A 21,245-nucleotide genomic window follows, 5' to 3' on the forward strand; every position below is an offset into this window, starting at 1 on the left:
ATGCTTAGCACAGTGCCTGGCATATGATAGGATACAGATTTGTTGAATAGATAAATCCATCTATCCATCATCTATCAAGTCAACATTTATTGAGCAATTGCTAATTGCCAGACAATGTACTACACACTAAAGATGGAACAGTGAACAAAACAGCTAAATTCTGGCCTCTCAGTGCTTATGTTCTGGTAGGGAAAACAGATCAGCACATGTATGGTTTGACAGGGAGAAAAACAGCAGGGATAAGGGGCTTAGAGAGAGCCAGGGGTGGGAGAGGTTGCTTTTTTACATATCACAGAAGGTCTCTCTGAGAAGGTGATATGTGAGCAGACACTTAAAGGAAGTGAAGGAGCAAACCACACAAATGTGCAGAATGTGCATTCTAGGCTGAAGGTGCAAAGGGCCTGAGGTAGGCACATGGGTGGCATTTCTGAAGAAGAAGCCTGTATGGCTGGAGAGCAATTAAATTAAGGAAAGGGCTTTGATCTCTTCTTCACTTGATCTAAACTGAGCACACAACACAATTCAATAATTGAAAAAGGTGTATTAAAGTATTCACAAAAGTACAACAATTGCAAAAGAAAAATTAATGAACATGATGGGTTTTTTACCTGGCTGAATACAGTTCCATTGAAAAACTACAGAGAGCTTGAAATTTAAATGTCAAGTAATCCCTTGTAGGTACCCCCTTAGAAAAAACCATGTGCAGTCGTAAGAGGCCTCATTCTGCCAAGAATCAGACACGAAAAGGACAGTCCTGCCATCTGGAAGCAGCCCCACTGCTGTCTAGAGATGAGGATGTTGGGACCCAGGAGAAAGGGCCAAAAGATTCATAGGAGGTGGTTATGAGGAGTTTCAGAAAAGGCCCCAACCCTGAAGTGCTCCACCCCAGTGTGAGCAGCTCCCCGCAGACTAGTCAGTCACAGACCCAGAGTGGGAGGCCGGGGCCCTTGCCCAGTGGAGGTGGGGAAAGGAGGCTCACAGCCGTGTTAGCAGAAGCGATAGCTGGTGCCCTGGGTGGGAGCTTCACAAACATGCAGAAAAATAGGGCTCTTGCTCTCAGGAGGTGTTAGGAATGTTCTATACATAGTAGATTCATTGGACATGCTGAGAAAGGAGGAAAAGGAGAATCCCCTTTTCTCTGTTAAAAAAAAAAAAAAAAAAAGACTAAGAAAATACACACATCAATGCATACACTTGGTCTCTCCACAACGTATTTTCTTCTTCCTTGAAATCTTGGATGGCTGTACAATTCTCACAGTGGGAGGGCTCACCAAGAGTGTCCTCATCCTGGCAGCCTGAAGAATGCTGACATGCATCCCTCCCCTCACTGCCCCTGCTCCCCCCTACACAAAAAGGTCTCCTAAAGGTTCTGGAGTTTTCACCATGGAAGCAGAGAAGGCCCAGGGTACAAGGCAAAGCTGGTCACTTTGCAGAGCTGCTCAGGGCGAGTGTTCTTCATCCCTCTTCCGCATGGGGCCTGTGGGCACAAAGGAGGGACAGGCAGCACAGCCGAAAGGCCTTCCTCCCACGTGCAACACAGACCAGACACACCAGGCTCAGAGACGGCAGGCACGCGTGACGACAAAACCCAGTCCTGCTGACATATATGTCAACAGAATGTGAGCTGGAGTACCATGGGATTCACAGCAGTCTCTCAGAAAATAAAAGACCGCACATATGGGGCAGAGTTTGTTTGTAGCTCATATACTTTTTCTCTGTGTAACCACCTCCTAAACATCTTTAAATCTAAATTACTCTTTATTTCCTTAGAACTTGGCCTTCAAAGTCTCTCACAAAGAGAACAAGACAGGAAGAAAAAAAGGAAGCAGCTCTTACGGGACCTCAAACTAAATGAGATGAAAACTAACATTACCTGTGCATTTACCCCCCAATGTGTTCTGGGACTATATCATCAGTATTTTCAATTTTAAATGAAAAAAATTCTTTACAAATCTAACTGTTTTTAACCTCAAAGTCCTTGAAGATATTATTATAGGAGCCAGGCTGCTGGAAGCATGACTGAAGCTTTATAAAGATTCTCTAGAGAGAGCTCTGCCATACTAGAGACTGGCAATCTAATTATTCCATTTCTGCCTACTTAGAAGGAAATGAAATTCTGCTCCTTCAGCTATATGGGGACTTGTTACAAGCACGAAGGACTTCAGCAAAGAATATACCATACCTTTTGCTCTCCAAATAGTACAGTACTCCTCAAGCCAGTCTGGGTTCTCTATTTCAATTATGTATCGATTATGGTACGGATCCAAAAGTACCTGGAAAGAAATGACTTCTGGCATTGATCCTTTGCTAATCTTGCTATGATGAATCCACAAATCGAGATGATATGCTACAGGGTGTAATTTTATAGTCTACATAACACTGAAAGCAGAAAACTGCCCTATATTTTAGAGAGAAAAATAGCAACAAAAATCACATGGTCTTCAAGTGGCGTAGCAAATGGATGCTTTCTAAAAACAACTGCCCAACAGGCGATATACCCTGGGCTAAAGGCCACCCTGAGCACGCTTCCATCACAGCGTCTCCACTCTCCAACTAAGATACACACAAAGGCAGGGTAAGCCCTTATATTAAAAGGCCATGTCTATCAGAATACTAAAAGATCTGCTACTTTCCCCATAAGGCAAACCACATCTAAATGATGGTGATAGGAATGTGTCTGAATTTTCTCAACTGTAAATGACCCTGAAGGGCAGTACAAAAACAGCAAGGCAATTTATATACACATAGAATCATACCATCTCTTCATCATGCAACTGGCTCCTTGCACCAGGAAGATTAAATAGAACATTTATACACATCCTTTATACACATCTTTTTCTCCCTCTATGACTAAACATGTGCTTCTCCACATTCTGGTTTCCAAGGCCACATATACTTATGGGCTACATTTTCTGCACAAGAGTCCAGTTCGGATTTGTTTATTGCTTAGGATATGATCGCGGTCTTCTCAATTTTTCCGAATGTCTGCATACACCACAGACTCTGACTTGTTAATCCTGTCGCTGTGGTGTCCGCCAGAGTGGTCTAGCTGCGCATATATGACTGGGCCCTGGGGAAGAGAAGCAGAATTAGAGGTATGGAAACACTGGTGGCCTTGTGAGGTGCAGGGACAGAAGCGATGATTAAAGTGATATTGTTAGGGTTTCAGAGTGAAGAGTCCCCCCTTTTGAATGTCTTCAGGAATATATGTTCCTTCTTAGGAACAGTATGTCCAGGACTGACTTTAAAACAAGATGGGTACACTTGGTAACTGTTCAAGATGGTACTTAGAGATTTGTTATACTATTCTGTCTACTTTTGTATCTGTTTTAAAATATCTATAACAATATAATATTCTTTCTCAAGAGTTACCCTTAAATACCTGTCACAGAATTCCTCAACTCTTGTAACTGGGATCAGAGTCTCAAGGACAAAGATGGGCACTTCTGCCAACCCAAGACCCACTGAAATCATGACTTTAAGAATGATACAAGAAATCAACATATGCAGTGCCACTCGAAAATACAATCAATTTGAACATTTTATATAAATAAGTACTTTCACAACCCTTAGAGTCCCTTCCAACCCAGAGATTTTAAAACTGTGAACAGCAGCAACTACCACAAAATCGCCTTCTTTAGGGGTAAAAAGAAGTTTAATATAACCCAAAAGCAATTGCCCCAATCCAGGGAATCTCTCCTTGAATAGTCTACTACTGTGCTTAAGTTTTCAATTTTGAAGTCATAAGATCAGCAGCCACAAGCATGTGGTTTAAAATAAACACTCTTGAAACTTCTATATGAATCTAGAATGGTAGATACATGACATATGCATTTGGTGAGACCCACAGAAATGCACAACACAAACAGTGAGCCTTAATACAAACCATGGACTTTACTTAATCATCAAGTTCTCTGTATTAATTCATCAACTGTCACAAAGGTACCACAACAATCCAAGTCATTAACAATCAGGGAAACTTTGGAGAGGAAGGAGTACATAGGACCTCTTTACTTTCTGCTAGATTTTTCTGTAGACTTAACACCGCTCTAAGAAATAAAGTCTACTTTATAAGAAATAACTGAATAAAATAAAATAAACATCCTCACTCCCATCTAGGAGTCCTACAACCAGTGTCCTTTAATGCATAGCGTGGGATCCTGTGGAGTTCAGGCACTCCAACTTCCAGAGAAGGGATAAACCGAGCTATGCAATGGTGCACCTGAAAGATGAGTTACACAGTAACACCGCTGGACCTACCCGCACGCCGGCGCGGCCAGACCCACCCGCATGTCGGCGCGGCAGGGCCGGACCCACCCGCACGCCGGCGCGGCCGGACCCGCGGCACGCCGGCAGGCCTGCAGCCTGAACTTCCAGCACGGCAGTAGCACTGGCGAGCACTAGCCGTGTGGCCTCAGCCCAGGCATATTTCTGACCCCCCAAGCATTCCTGTCTTCATCTCTAACGTGGCACTAGCAATAGTATTATACCTCTTAAGGCTGCTGTAAGAATCAGATGATATCTACAAGTAAAACTTAAGCAATGTCTGACAGCATTCGAAATACATCAATCATTTTTACCATGAACATACTGTTACACAAATATAATTAAAAGTACACCAACGTTACCAATCAAACAAATCAAGCAAAGTCACTTTGTTTTTGGTCAGTGTGTGATACTTTTCATGGCTGTCATGGGTAACGCAACAGATCATGTTGTTAATGCTAACAAACTGAAACCCTCTATATTCATCTCAGAAAGCTGCCAGTTAAATGTGATTCTAAAAAATAAAAAAGTAAACAAACAAATGTTGTTCAAGTCATTATTTAAGGTGGTTTATTACATAGCAATAGGTAACCGATATACTGTGTGAGTGGGAAAGAGAACAGAGAAAGCAACAGAGGAAAATAACAGAATAACCTCTGAGTCAGTCAGTAAATATTAAGAAACTAGGAAGGTCTTTCATGTGAGACAGTATTATTGTCTTTCATGGCACGAGAACACAACAGTTTGTCGAAAGGAACTGGGAAAACACTGAAGGATAAAAGGAGCCCCTACTTACTGATGGGTTAGTTTCTCCAAATCGCTTCCTAACGTCCTCACTCTTTACCTCTTAGAAGCTCTTTAGGCCAGCGGCTTTGTTAAATGCCTAGAACAGCCCCTGGCAGACTGTGGGTGCTGGATGAAAGGTGGATGAAATAATGAATCTAGAGGAATTCTCACCAGCATTGGGGATTGGGAATCTGCCGGTGAATGTAGCTCAGTTTTGACTAGCTCTCTAAAGTCTGGTCTGAGGGAGATTTGGAAGCTGATGGTACCTTCAGTCTCTGTGGAACACGCCTCAGGACTCTGACAAGAAGTCAACCGTCTTCTTTGGCTGAGACCATTGAGGACTTCAGGAGGGGCCAGTGAACCAAGAACTTGGAAATGCACCTGCTATATCGCTAAAACATTCACTTTGGTGTGTTTGAGAGTTAAAACAATATCAATAATAACAGCTATGCTAACCTAGCTGTACTGTACATCCTGACACCTTTCCTCATCCTCTATTTTTTTTTTTTTTTTGGTGCTACCACAAAGAATTACAACAACCAAGTGAAAAATCACTCCATACATATATATTTTCCTCAACTACTTATTTTACTATTAAAAATGTTTCAAAAAACTAATTGCTTGACCTAGGTTTATTCTTTTAGTTCCAGTTAGAAATGAAATTATCCCTGGACACTACCTGCATGAAATTTAATATAAAAACACAGTGACGACCGAGTAGGGAGAAACTCCAGGAAGAAAGGGTTATGGAAGAGCAAGGAGACCTGTCTCTGAACACAGATTAATTTCTTAGAAGCTATTATGTCCTGAATTACACTCTCCATAGCCTCTGCAGCCCTTTAGAATCTGAATCTGGTCCTCCAGGCATTAGAGGAATCACCCTTGACACCCTAACACAGATATCAAGATCTGCTTTAAGCACATGCTCACTGACTGTACACAAAACGCATTTTCAGTATTTATTTCACATCACCAAATACAGATGTGAAACTGTGTGTTGTGACATTCTTTGACATAAATGAAACTAATTATCAAAACAAAGTTGAAAAGAACTGGATATAGGCAGGACAGAATAAGTATACGTCTTAAGAGCCACACGGATCTGGGTCTAATACCAGCTCTGGCAGTAACTACTGACCTTGGGCAAGTGACTAAACGATAGTGAAGGAACTTACCTCATAGGACTGCCATGAGAACTAAATGAGACAATACACGAGTTGTACTTCTGGAGACCTTACATATCTATAGACTAAAGTTGACAAAAACATAACTTTTCCACTCACTGTCCTCCAAAAATACTTGCCCCCTGTTTTTTTTGGCTGTGCCATGTGGTATGCGGGATCTTAGTTCCCCAACCAGGGATCAAACCTGTACCTCTGCAGTAGAAGCTTGAAATCCTAACCACTGGACTGCTAGGGAATTCCCACTTGCCTTTTGTATACCAAGCACTGTTTCCAGAAAAGGATCTAGAAAACCAATTGTCCCAAAGATATACACACAAAGATTATTTGAAATCAATGTCATTCAAAACTAAGCTTTACAGAGAAAGATACTCCAAACTCCTAAGTAGTGCCTACCTGACACCCTTCCCACTTTGTTTGTGGGAGGAGTCCCCCCTGCCTTTTTTTTTTTTAAATTAATTTGGAAACCAAATTTATTTTTGGCTGTGCTGAGTCTTCACTGCCACGAGCAGGCTTCTTTTAGCTGCAGTGAGCAGGAGCTGTTTGATAGTTGCAGGGAGCGGGATTCTCTCTGTGGTGGCTTCTCTAGGTGCGTGGGTTCCAGTGGTCGCGACTGGTGGGCACTAGAGCACAGGCTCAGTAGTCGTGGCGCAAGGGCTTGGTTACTCTGTGGTATGTGGGATCTTCTCGGACCAGGGATTGAACCTGTGTCCCTTGTATTGGAAAGCGGTTGCTTAACCACTGGACCACCAGGGAGGTCCAAGAGCCCTAAATTGGTTCTGGTGTTCACTCCCTTCACTCAGATAATTTGACTCCACCCTCTCCTGCCCCCGGGGCTTCCTTTGTGCCTCAGCTGGTGAAGAATCTGCCTGCAGCGCAGGAGCCCTAGGTTCAATCTCTGGGTTCAATCCCTGGGTTTGGGAAGATCCCCCGGAAAAGGGAAAGGCTACCCACTCCAGTATTCTTGCCTGGAGAATTCCATGGACTGTATAGTCCACTGGGTCGTGAAGAGTCAAACAGGACTGAGTGACTTTCACTTTCACCTCTCCTGCCCCCAGGGGTAAAGTCCGTTATAACCGCTGCCCCCTTCCACAAGATGGCAAGAGGCATCAGCATGTGACCCACTCTGGCCAAGGGAACTAGGAGAAGTTTGCTGAGGGGCTTCTGGTAATTTTCCTTCATAATAAAAACCACCTGGGAGGAGATTCAGCTCTTTCTACAGGTGCCTTTTTTCATGAGCTGCCTCAAGGCATGGCAGTCATTTTGAGGTTGAGGGAAGGAGCCTGAGAACAATGTGCTCAGAGGATGAAAGAATAAGATGAAAAGAACTTGAGTCTTAAGGACACTACTGGACCACTAAACTAATGAACACAGAGGTACCCTGCTTTGGGGTCTCTTGTGAGTTAACAAATCTCTTACTGTTAAAGGTATTTTTAGTCAGGTCTTCTGTTACTAATCTTCCAATTATAACAAAAATAGTGGCCAAAGACAGATGAGTAATATAGCACAATTCATGCCCTGCCTGGCTATTATGTTTTCATCTTTTGTAAATTTCCTTCCAGAGCACTAGTATTGTTTCTCTTTTGATAAAATAACATGGAGTTATTTATCCACTCAAATAGTAATGACTAATGCTATTAGACTCTCAGATGATGCCTGCAGGTAGAAAATGGAAGGCTTTGCTGATCAAGGAACATGTCTTGATAGAACCACTGGAAGAAAGTACTAAGGGATAGTTTGCAAATATTCCTGCCATGTGTCCCCTTCACACATCTGACTGCGTACGTGGGCAGTGACTGCCTAAACCCGTCCTTATAAGGCACAGTAGACCGTGTTTGCTTGTGTGTGTGTGTATTAGTCGCTCAGTCGTGTCTGACTCTTTGCAACCCCATGGACTGAAGCCTCCCAGGCTCCTCTGTCCATGTAATTCTCCAGGCAAGAACACTGGAGTGGGTAGCCAGTCCCTTCTCAGGGGATCTTCCCGACCCAGGGATTGAATCCAGATGTCCTGTATTGCAGGTGGATTCTCTACTGTCTGAGCCACCAGGGAAGCCCGCAGTGTACCATGAACCCTTATAATTAGCAAAGGAAAAATGAGAAGGTCTTTAGACGTCAACTTGCCCTAACCCATTATTTAATAAGAAGGTGTTTAGACATCAACTTGCCCTGACCCATTATTTCAAAGATTAAGGGAACAAATGCTGAAGTTAAATAATTCCCTGCAAGTTTACACCATTAGCTGGACCCAAGAGTCAATACTAGTTTGTAACACATGACTAACCCTTAATACACTAAGATGTCTATCTAATAAATATGAAGATTTCCTCAAGGTTGTTTGTTAGGATGTACACATAAAAAAATTCTCCATATCATGGAAAAGCTTGAAGATGATCCCAGCAACCCAGGAGCCTCTGAGTTTCTGTAGGGCAGGAACCAGGTGATAATCATCCCTGTGTTTTCCATGTTCAGCTAACATTGCATATATGCTGAGCACTTAGATGTGTGTGGAAGTGATACATACAATGCAAAGATCAGGTTGTCAAAACAACTGCTACGTTTGGTTATGCTCAATTTATAGAAAGTATTTAATCTCATAAATTCCCTAATAAGAAGAACATATTAGGTCAAGCCAGTTTTCTCCAAACAGAAACCTTTTCTGCTTCAGTCTGAACAAGTGGAAGATAGAATATCAAACGGATTCTGGTGAGAACAACTTCCATAAACTCCTCTGGTGCTCAGAGAGGTGTTTCTGCCACACACACTGAGAGTGCCACGTGATGGTGAGTAAGAGCACACACCAGTGTCGCCTGAGGCCCTCTGGTGCTTAGGAATTCTGTGGAGTATTTGAAGCAAATGTTTTAACCCCAGGATAGCAGCCCTTGTTTTAAGGTGACCACTGAATGAAAACCTAAATAAAACAAAACTGGAAGATAAATCTGCAAGGAAATCACAGTTCCAAGTCTCATGTTGACTGGCAAAGGCTTTATAAACTCCAGAATCAGGTTAAGGCAGAAAATATCTTTAACAAGTTGTACAAGTATAAAATAAAAGATACATTATTACTTGATTAAAAATAACCAAGTAAGACAAAGGCTACTCCAGGTAATGTCACTTAACAGAAACCCTGATTTGCAACTTTTTCAGCATTATGTGAACCAAGAACGTCCAGATGTCCAGGCTGGGTTTAGAAAAGGAAGCGAAACTAAAGATCAAATTGCCAACATTCACTGGATTATAGAGAAAGCAAGGGAATTTCAGAAAACATCTATCTCTGTTTCATCAACTATGCTAAAGCCTTTGACTGTGTGGATCATGACAAACCGTGGAAAGGGCTCAGAGAGACGGGCGTACCAGCCTGTCTTACGTGTCTCCTGAGAAGCCTGCATGCAGGCCAAGAAGCAACAGTCAGAACCCTGTATGGAACAACTGACTGGTTCAAGATCGAGAAAGGGGTCTGACAGGGCTGTCTGCTGTCACCCTGTCTGTTTAATCGAAACACTGAGCATATCATGAGAAATGCCAGGCTGGGTGAGTTACAAGCCAGAATCAAGATAGGCGGGAGAAACATCAACAATCTCAGATATGCGGATGATACCACTCTAATGGCAGAAAGGGCAGAGGAACTAGAGAGCCTCTTGATGAGGGTGAAGGAGGAGCGTGAAAGAGCCGGCTGAAGACTAAGTATTAAAAACACTAAGACCATTGCATCCGGCCCCATTACTGCATGGCAAATAGAAGGGGAAAAGGTGGAAGGAGCGACACATTTCCTCTTCTGGGGCTCCAAATCACTGCAGATGCTGACTGCAGCCATGAAATCAGAAAATGATTGCTTCTTGGCAGGAAAGCGATAACAAACCTAGACAGTGGGTTGAAAAGCAGAGACATTACTCTGTGGACAAAGGTCTGTATAGTCAAGGCTATGGTCTTCCCTGTGGTCATATATGGTGTGAGAACTGGACCATAAAAAAGGCAGAACACCAAAGAACTGATGCCTTCAAACTGTGGTGCTGGAGAAGATTCCTGAAAGTCCCTTGGACATCAAGGAGATCAAACCAGTCAATCTTAAGGGAGATCAACCCTGAATATTCACTGGAAGGACTAATGCTGAAGCTGACGCTCCAGTATTTTGATCATCTGATGCACACAGATGACTCACTGGAAAAGTCCCTGATGCTGGGAAAGACTGAGGGCAGAAGGAGAAGAGGGCATCAGAGGGTGAGATGACTGGATGGCCTCACCAGTGCAATGAACATGAATTTGGGCAAACTCTGGGATCTGGTGAAGGACAGGGAGGCCTGACGTGCTGCAGTCCACTCTAGGCGACTGAACAACAACAAGAGAGAAGAGGCTTTCGGGGACCTACAATGAGCACAAAGAAAATAACCCAGGAATCAAACTGGGAAACACTGAGGCTCTCCTCTCAAAACTGACCTAAGGTCCAACTGCAAACAGTGAAAAACGATAGTATAGATTGACCCAGTGCGTGAACTGCTTTCCATTAACTTCCAGAAAATGCCAGAGTCAGGACTGGGCAGAACCCCGGGAGAGTACTCACAAGAGAGCAGAGCCTGGCTCTGACTCAGGGACAGTGGGCACAGCAGGCTGGGGTCTGGATGCTGAAAACAAGAGACGTCAGCCACTCCAGTCTTCCTGCCTGGAGAGTCCCATGGACAGGGGAGCCCGGTGGGCTACAGGCTATGGCCTCGCAAAGAGTCGGACACAACCGAGCGACTAGCACTCTCATTTTTAAGTCCACTTACGGAGTGCCTTCATTATGAACAGACAACCAAGGATCACGGGGCATTTGAGGAAAGCTTCTAACATGAAGACAAAAACTATAAGAGAAAAAAGGGAATTCAAAAGAAACAATAACAGAAGAAAACATTTTTTAAAAAATCATATAAAACAAGAACAAATTATACAGAGAGATAAGACAATGTATTCATGAAAACAAGTGCGGGCTACTAGAATCTGAGAATAAGTAATAGTTCTTGAAAATTACTTGAACGATTACTATCTTCCCCTTGAGGAAGAACTTAAATATTTAATAAAAGTTGGAGGATAAAGTTGTAGAGATTTTCCAGAAGAAAATTGCAAAACAGAAAAAATAAGAACTGCTCTAGGAAATGATCCAATTCTTAACAGGAATTTCCAAAACAGAGAGTAAGAAGATGGAGGAGGAAATTTTCCAGAGAATAATGGAAGACAGTATCCTAACTGAAGGACATAGCTTCCAGATTGGAAGAGTCCTCTGAGTAGCCAGTATATGAAAAAATCCCACAATTTTATAAAATTTCAGAACACAAGGGATAAAAAAAGATGCTAAGAGAAGGAGAATAAAACTGGCCCTACACAAAGGAGGAGGCATCAGGACAGTATCAACTTCTTGGCGTTGGAAGCTAGAAAAATCAGCAATGCCTCAAAATGCTGAAGGAAAATGATTTCCAGTCTGGAATCTTACCCAACCAGATTCTCAGTCAAGCTTGAGAGAGGAGAATAAAAACAATTTCAGACCTGCTGAAGACAAACATATTATTTTACAGTTTTGGAGGTCCAAAGTTTGAGATGGGTTTCACTGGGGTGAATCAAGGCATCAGTAGAGCTGCGTTCCTCCTGGGGGCTCCAGGGAGAATCTGCTTCCTTGCTTTCCCCACCTTATGAGAGCTGCTTGCATTCCATGGCTTGTGACCCCTTCCTTCATCTTCAAAGCCAGCAAAATAGTCTTCAAATCTCTGGCTCGGACCCTCCTGCTTCCCTCTGATAAGGACCCTTCTGATTACATTTGGCCCACGTGGATAATCCAGGAAAATCGCCCCATCTCAAGATCCTTAAGGTAATGATCTTGACATGTAATGAACATATCCCACAGGTTCCAGGGGTCAGGATGTGGACATTTTTTGGAGGTCATTATTCTGTTTACCATACAAAGCCTCAACATTCGTATCTGCTGTGCATCCTTTCTCAAGAAGTTATGGAGGATATGTTCTACCACACTATGGGAATAAAGCAAAAAGGTGAGGATCTGAGGTCCGACAGAAGCGAGAGAAAGAAAATTTCTTGGGAGGGGAGGCCCAGGATGACTCCTACACAGCAGCCTAAAGCACAACAAAGCCAGAAGATTTCAACAGGCATGTCTCCATGAATAAAATGAAACCAACAGAATATCTGATGTGTCTGAATGTGCTCAGAGTTTTTTGCCTGGAGAGTTTTGAGATGGAGTGCATTAATAGATAAGCACTTAGAAAACTAAGCAAATAAAAACCAAAGTAAAGATGAGCTCTATGACAAACAACAAAAAAATTGTACAAAAAACCAAATGTATGCAGTACAACAGTGATAAAAACAGGTATATGTAACAGTGAAAAATAACACCTAACCACATATCCATACTGGGAAGAAATGTGGCCGCGTATATACTTGAAAGTGTATGCTGGGAAGAAGGGCTTGAAGGGAGGGGCTAAATTCAGTAATAAAGTTGCCCAGAAATATGAAGATAAGTATCAGGGAAAAAAATGGCAAAAAGAGAAACTTCCCTGGTGATACAGTGAATAAAAATCCCCCTGCTAATGTAGAGAACACGAGTTTAAGCCCTGGTCAGGGTAGATTCCACATGCCACAGAGCAACCGAGCCCAACTACTGAGCCTACGTGCTGCAAATACTGAAGCCCAAGCGCGCTACAGGCTGTGCTCGGCAACAAGAGAAGCCGCCGAATAAGCAGCCCAGGCACCAGAACAAAGAGTGAAAGTGAAAAGTGAAGTCGCTCAGTCAGTCGTGTCCGACTCTTTGCGACCCACTGTACTGTAACCTATCAGGCTCCTCCGTTCATGGGATTTTCCAGGCAAGAGTGCTGGAGTGGATTGCCATTTCCTTCGCCACGGGATCTTCCCAACCCAGGAATCGAACCCCGGTCTCCCGCATTGCAGGCAGACGCTTTACCGTCTGAGCCACCAGGCAGGCCGGCCCTGCTTAAAACAGCCACAGCTAGAGAAAGTCCGCGTGCACCAACAAAGATCCAGCACAACCAAAAATAAGTGAGTAAATAAAAATTTTAAAATAGCTACAAGAATGGAAAGTGTTTGGCTACTGTTTCTTAAATTTTTTTTTTTACTTCCCTTTCCTTCTCAGCCTCAATCAGGTTGCTTAGTATTGTTTGCTGGCTTACTACTATAGTTCTGTTCATGGCTCCCAGTTTTTCTTTCATGCTTTGTTTTGGTTAGTTTCAATTGCTTCTTCAAGTTTACTGAATTTTTCTTCCATTGTGTCTAATCTATCATTTATGCCATCCAATGTTTTTTTCATTTCTAGAAGTTTCTTCCATTTTGGTCTTTTTTATATTTCTATTTCTCTCCATATTATGTTAAGGTTTCCCTTACAACCTTAAGTTTATTTTTAAGATTTATAATATTTAAGGTCCTTGTCTATGAATTCTATCACCTATGTCACTTCTGGGTTTGCTTCTATTGGTTGACTTTTCTCTTGACTATAAGTTTTATATTCCCCCTTCTTTGCATGCTTGGTAATTTTTGACTGATGTCAGACATTGTGAATTTTTTTTTTTAACACCTTTAAAACCTTTGTATTGGGGTAGGCTTCCCAGGTGGTGCTAGTGGCAAAGAACCCATCTGCCAATGCAGGAGACATAAGAGATACAGGTTTGATCCCTGGATTGGGCAGATCCCCTGGAGGAGGTCATGTAAACCTACTCCAATATTCCTGCCTAGAGAATCCCATGGACAGAAGAGCCTGAGGGGCTACAGTCCATAGGGTTGCAGAGTCAGACACGACTGAACGGATGTAGCACATACACAAAGCCAGTCAGACACTGGGAATTTTTTGACGGCAGGTGTTGGATTTTGTTTTTTGGTGTTTCTCTTTTTAAAAACTTGAAGCATAGTTAATTTACAATACCGTGTTAGTTTCAAGTGTATGGCAAAGTGATTCAGCTACACACACACACACACACACACACACACATATATACAAATATACTTTTTTGTACATATATGTGTGTGTGTGTATATATATATATAATATACACTTCTTTAGATTCTTGGATTTTGTTATATTGTTGTAAAGACTGGATTTTGTGCTGGCATGCACCTAAATTACTTTTAGATTAGTTTGATTCTTTAAACGCTTCCTTTTTATGGTGGGTCCATAGCATCCATAATCTGGTGCTGATTTAGCCCTACTACCAAGGTGCTCATTTAGTCCCATTACCCCGATGGCTCAGCGGTAAAGAATCTGCTGCCAATGCAAGAGACATGGGTTCAACCCCTGGGTCGGGAAGATTCCCCGGAGAAGGAAGTGACAACCCACTGCAGTATTTTTTTTCCCCTACTCCAGTATTCTTGCCTTGGAAATCCCATGGACAGAGGAGCCTAGAGGGCTATAGTCCATGGCATCACAGAGTTGGATGCAACTTATGCCACTAAGGTGTGACCATTCTGAGAACTCCAACCAATACCCTGTACATAATGAGTTCTCTCCACTCTGCGTTTGAGAACACAAACTATTTCCAGTCCTGGGTAAGTTTCAGGGCACTGTACAACCTACTGCTTTCCAGGCAGCTCTTCTCTGGCCACCAGGACCTGTCGCCCACACATCCACAAATCTGTATTTAGCAAAGGCTCAAGGGGACCTGTCGCGTCTTCTCTCTACACTGTTTCTTCTTCTCTGGCACGGTGTCTCGTAAATCCTAGCCACCCTGGCCTCCCCAGCTCAGTGGGACAGCTGAGCCGTTTCTGCTTCCCCGCAGTACTGCAGTCTGGGAGATGCCCGGAGGAAGCCGGGACGATCACAGGGCTGCCCTTAGTCCCATCTCTCAGGAATCATGGTACTGCACAGCCTGTCTCCCAGTGTAGAGAATTCTTTCTTTCTTCCCCTACCCCCAGTTTGTTTTCAATAGAACAACTTCTACAGCATTTCAAGGGCAGAAGAAAAAGTTTCCAGGGCTTCTTTAGGTATAATGTCTACCTGTAACTTTAATGCCTTTATTCACAACCTTATTTCTATTCACAATCCAAATTAGTAAATTAGGTATCTGAGGCATACTATGTAAACTGAGAGAGAGAGACAGAAAGACACACAGATAAAAAGAATGAGAGAGATGAACAGACAGACTAGGAATCAGTAAGGTCCTGATGCTGTGAAAGAATATACGCTGCCTAGAAATCTAAGGTTCGAGCCCCAATTCTGTTGCTAACTGCTCTGTGCTTTTAATAATTTAACATCACAAGGCCTCCGTGTCCTCACCACATATGACTACTGCAGACTACGACTGTGGGGTAATTCTTCCACAAAACACTGTTATTCTTTTCTTTACTTCCTCTTAAATCCACCCCCTAATCCCTCCTCCTCAGAGCAAAGTTATAACTGGCCACATTCCTTCTGACACTTTCTATCCCAGAAGAACAGAATCAGTACTAAGCTCTGGAATTTCTGCCCCAGCCACAATTATAGTTACATCAGCATGGACAAGACACAATATTAACCACAATGCTAGATTCCATGCTAAGTTCCAAATAAAAGCTATTTCTTCTCTGTACTTCCTACAAAAAGCAGAAACCAGACTTTCCTGTTCATCAAGCCTACTAATTATACAAGTAACTGCTTGCTGCGGCTGCTGCTAAGTCGCTTCAGTCGTGTCCGACTCTGTGCGACCCCATAGACGGCAGCCCACCAGGCTCCCCCGTCCCTGGGATTCTCCAGGCAAGAACACTGGAGTGGGTTGCCATTTCCCTCTCCAATGCATGAAAGTGAAAAGTGAAAGTGAAGTCGCTCAGTCATGTCCGACTCTTAGCGACCCCATGGACTGCAGCCTACCAGGCTCCTCCGTCCATGGGATTTTTCAGGCAAGAGTACTGGAGTGGGCTGCCATTGCCTTCTCCGAATCCTAAAGAATTCATACAAAATAACTTTTCTGTTTTATTATCAATACCAAAATCAACTTACTCCTGTGAATTTCATGGCTTAAGGTACACCTCAATATAGAATCTAGTTCACCAGCTTTAATTCTTTGAGCAATTAGGGAAGAAGTGTTTACATCTGACATTCATCTCCTAATTTTGCTTGAGCCAATCTGTTAGTGGTGGTTTGGTGGAAACCTTTACTCAAGTCAGATTCTTTTCCACATACTTTCTTGTGTTCCTCCTAAACCAACCCCTACATTCTTCTCTGCTTCTCCTGCTCTGTCTGTTTCACTCTCTCACAGCTCAGTATTATTCTTTTCCGCATCCCAGAACACGACACAGCACCAAACTGCAGCGCATGGTACAGGGGGCAGACCGCAATCAGCTGTTACCTGGTGAGATCCAGAAGGCAGGCTCTTTACTAGACCCTCTGTGTCGGAGGGAGACTTCCGTGAAACCTGCTTAACTGGTGACACATTCTCTGATGTATTGCAGCTGATAAGTTGGCAATTTGGAGAACAAATGTAAAAAAAAAAAAATTAAAATGGAAACATAAAATATAGAAATGCAAGTGATGACAGATGAAATAGCAGATATATAAAAACAAAACTCAACAAAACAATGAGTATCAAAACAATCACATTTCTTGAAACTAATTTTTATCCCTGACACTAATTCTTCCAAGTCAGTGATGCTACTCCAGGGGAGGAAAAGAAACCAATGTGGGATGACCACTTTGTCCCAGTTTACAACAATGATACCTGCTGAATAGGATTCTGGCTATAATATACATTTATCCTTTGGCTGCTTTGGCTTTTTCCCCTGTTATCAATCCTCCTTTGGCATACAGGTTTAAAGGAGCAAGCTATACCTTCTTGATAGCTATTCACTTTTGTGATCATCAAAGGCAAACCTCTTCTGAATGTGCTTCCAAAATGACAGATACAGATCCAGGCTTGTAGTCTTGGCTCATCTCATACCTTCAATTCCCTGGGTCCCCATTGTTTGTTTCCCCACCAATTCCACAACCAAATCAAAGAAAATCCAGGAAGTCATGGATGATAAGAAACTGTGGAATGCCACATCACATGGGCTGAACTTTTTCAGGGGCACAGGGGGTTTTCAACAGCAAGGCCTATCTCATAAATAAACCAGGGAGAATTGATGCCAAGAGGTAACTCATTACAGAGTCCTTGATGGGATGTGTTTTCAGCAGAGCTTAAATCCTTTATAATGTACTTTTAAAAAATCTTAGAAGTGTGGAGAGAAGCACTTAAAGTGTTGTTATTAAGATCAAATCATAAAAGCATTCTGCAAACTGTGCTTTCTCTGAACCAGGAGGCTATATACCCCAAACCAAAATGGTTTGAGTATTCTAACACAAAGAGGGTCTAACTCAGTAATAATAAGTATTAAAAAAAAAATAACACACACACACACAGAGGCATCTTACATGAAGAACATATATGTTCAGATGACCATAAAACCTGACAACCCAATTTCACTGGGATGGTACACTCAACATGTTTCTAATACAGACACAGGACATATTTGTAGACAAACCATGATAGCTGTTGGGTTAGCTCAGAGATAGATGGTTAGTTGTCAACAAGGGAGATGGGCTGAATACACACACAGGAATATTAACAGCAACAGCCAGTGTGATTGGTTACCATGTGTCTAGTGGGAGTGGAAGAGGAGACCCAGCCCTGTTATAGTCCCAAAGTGTTGTCTATGTCAGCTTTTCTTAAGAAGTGGAAGATAAGCAGGATCTGATCTTGGCACACCAAGGTAGAAAAGGCAGGAGAGGAGGGAAAAAAAACAAGTAAGAAGAACAGCAGCATTCATGATGCCATGCAAGATTCTAAGGCACACTTTCCTGTGCTTTCATTAACCCAAAAGCATGAACCAAGATTGGCATGTCTCCACCTGGATTATTTTCATGTTGAAAACCAATGTTCTGGTTATGTTTCATCATAAATTACTCACCATGCAAGGCAGCGAGTACAGTCAGCAAAACAGAAACATTCCAAGCAAGTGATATCTGAATTTGAACACTCAAACTCCTTAAAACACAGCACTCCTAAAAAGTAAAGCAGCAGAGCCCAAAGAGAGAGGTCCTACCATCCACCAACCAAGGAGTTCAGGGCATGCAACCCTCTCAGATCATAGTCCCTTCATGCACTTGGGATGCAGCCCGTGCTCCATCAGCTGAAACCCAGCCTCACTCTCAGTCTTACCACACAAGTTCTACAGAGCTTTTATGGGCTAGCTGTCCAGCTGGAGTGGTAAAAAGAGAGGGTCCTTCAATTAGACACACATCCTCTGCTCAAATGTGTTATCTTTGAGAAGCCACAAACAAAAAGAAAGTCTACTTTTCTTTAATGGTGGTGTATTTTGGTGTTCAACTCTTATTATCCCCCTTGAATGAGTCTAGCCATGCATTCAAGAACAAGTCATAAACTACTTTTAAAACTACAAACAGGAAAAGTCCTGCATCATCACGTCAGGTAGGAGTCATTTACCAGCACACTCTCCCCAGGCATTGTTATGATTATTACATTTACCTATTTGAAAAGAAGAGCCTTGTAAGATTATTACCAAGAGATCAAAGTAAACTCATACTGGAGCAAGAGATCTGTGGCTTAATAATACTAATCTCAGAGTGGAAGGTACTCAGAGAGCACAGACTACAGAGCAGTCCACTTCAGCAAACCTAAGAAAGAATCTGAAACAGGTATTAGCATCACATTGCACGTTTAAGGGCAGTCCATTGATTTCTGCTTGCCCACACAAAACACTTTCTAAGGAGAAAGCTCAGTTCCGACGTGAAAGTTAACAGCAGCTAATTCTTCACCATTCTTTTTCCATACAACATATAGAAGTTTTCACAAATTTTGACTCCTTCCCTCCAACTTTCCCCTCGAAAGCAGAGCTTCTTACCCAGCATAATCCCGTTTAGAGTTTCTCCTTCTATAGAGGACAGCCAGAATCATGGTGATAAGCAGAGTGAGACCTAGGACCACGGCAGTAACTATACCCACCACTACCCAAACTGGAAATGCAGGCAAAATCTCTAGAGAGAAAGAACAACAAAATATGTTTAAGGTACATCGCTATAGAGAGAAGAAATGAAATTGTATTAAGTTAATAAACAAGTGTCTTCCTTTAGCAATTACCACACAATCTTTTATTATCCAAATTATGATATTCTAATACCTAACTGGTGACATATGAACATTAACTGATAAAGAATGAGCTTCAGAACTCAACACATTTATATATATGTAATCCCTCTCAATGCTCTAACTCAAAGAAAAGCTGGGTATGTGAATTTACCTCAATCTATCCTCCAACAAAGCAGACTTTGTCTCAAAATGAGATCCAGAACCTGCATTTCCTGGCTTATTCTCCAAAAAAAGGTGAAGAAATAGCTATACTGTTTCTGCCAGTGTTAAAGCTTTCTCCCGGAGAATATTGTGTGTGAAGTCACTGAGTCGTGTCTGACTCTTTGCGACCCCATGGACTGTAGCCTACCAGGCTCCTCCATCCATGGGATTTCCCAGGCAAGAGTACTGGAGTGGGTTGCCACTGCCTTCTCCAGAGGATCTTCCTGACCCAGGGATCGATCCCAGGTGTCCTGCATTGCAGGCAGATGCTTTACTGTCTGAGCCACCAGGGAAGTCAGAATATTAAAACAATACTAATCTCCTTTCCCACTACCCACCACATGTAACTATAATGAATCTGGTCTTACTTCTAACTAACAATGAAAAATTCATACTCCAGGAATCTGATCCATATGCTCCAGACAGCAGGTATATAAATGGAGAAATTGAACACTCCAGTTGGAAGGAGTTCCCTGACCCCCACAGATGTTTCGTAGAGCCACAGTTCATGGAAACAGAGATCATAACTGTATAGCAGAAATACCCCTTTCAAACACATCCTGAAACATAACTCTTAAGGGGATTGTATCACTACTGCAAAAATATTCAAGGAAGTACCTTTCTCTACAACATAGAGCCTAATGTGTCCTGGCTGGACAACAATGTCAGGAGGGTTTTTGACATCACAGATGTAGGTGCCATTGTGAATAAACTGCATATTTTCTATGTTGATTGATGCATCTTTCTTGTCAAGGTCTCCAGCCCAGCTGATTCTGTCCTTAAATGGTGGATAATTCCCAGCATACACTTGCCCTTGGGAGTAGTGGAAAAACTGCAATTAGAAAAAAGAACACATGAGCTATTCTCAAAGGCAGAAGTTCTAAACTCTAGTACAGGCATACTGTGAAGGGTTCTTTCTAAAAAAGACTTCATTTGAGGAGCTCCAATCAAGATTGTGGAGCAAGTACATGGAAAAAAGACCACATCCAGAAAGAAATGCCACATCATCAAGATGTGATGATAAAAGAAATGCAAATCTCAAGCCTTGGAACCCAAGCCAGACAGGGGTTTAGAAATCATGGAGCCCAACCCTCTTTCAGTTGAAGAAATAAACTTGTACACTGTCTCTAATCCTCTCAATACTCCTGTGATATAGCAATTACCAGCCATATTTGTATAAATAAGGAGATTGAGACTCAAAGAAGCCATTTGCCTGAGGTCACAATGATAACAGGTGGTAGATTCAAAGTCAGGACCACCTGATTCTTCAAAGCCAATGCTCTGATGGACACCAGGATTGAGCCCAGTGAATCCAAAAGTTTCAGCCTTAATTCACAAAGCTTACCATTAAGATACACGAAGGCATCAAGAAAAAGAAGCCAAAATATCACAGATCAGTTAATCTGGTGGGTTACCCCATTTTACTTACGTGTTTCCTATAGAAAAGTCATTGATATGTGAAAGGAACACAGCCCAGACAACCCAAGAGAGCCTCGTCTGCCTTTGCAGGTTCAGCCTTTAGCCCTTTCTTCTTTGCAGTCTCATTCTCTCTGCAGACCTGCTTTTACTAAAGGAACTCATTTCTCAAAGTAACTTTCTCAAACCCAGTCCCCTGAAAATAAGGTCAGGCCTGGAGGGTGGGGATCTATTTTCATATGTGGCTCCAATCTACACAGCTCTGCTGGAGGCCTGATGTCTTTGTTCTTATTCA

The 21,245-nt window shown here is 42.4% G+C and overlaps 1 protein-coding gene across 1 annotated transcript in view; it reads right to left on the bottom strand.

Moving 5' to 3' along the window:
• Positions 1-526: 526 nt before the first annotated feature.
• MPZL1 (myelin protein zero like 1) overlaps positions 527-21,245 on the bottom strand; it is an 80,787-nt gene continuing 60,068 nt past the window's right edge. The window contains exons 3-6 of the mRNA XM_006051651.4: positions 20,153-20,366; positions 19,089-19,221; positions 16,538-16,640; positions 527-3,070 (exon numbers count right to left, since the gene is read on the bottom strand). Coding sequence (XP_006051713.3) covers positions 2,969-3,070; positions 16,538-16,640; positions 19,089-19,221; positions 20,153-20,366 — 552 coding nt within the window. The 3' untranslated portion in view covers positions 527-2,968. The remainder of the gene's footprint in view (positions 3,071-16,537; positions 16,641-19,088; positions 19,222-20,152; positions 20,367-21,245) is intronic.

This window comes from Bubalus bubalis, chromosome 6 (genome assembly GCF_019923935.1).
Source record: "Bubalus bubalis isolate 160015118507 breed Murrah chromosome 6, NDDB_SH_1, whole genome shotgun sequence".
Taxonomy (NCBI): domain Eukaryota; kingdom Metazoa; phylum Chordata; class Mammalia; order Artiodactyla; family Bovidae; genus Bubalus; species Bubalus bubalis.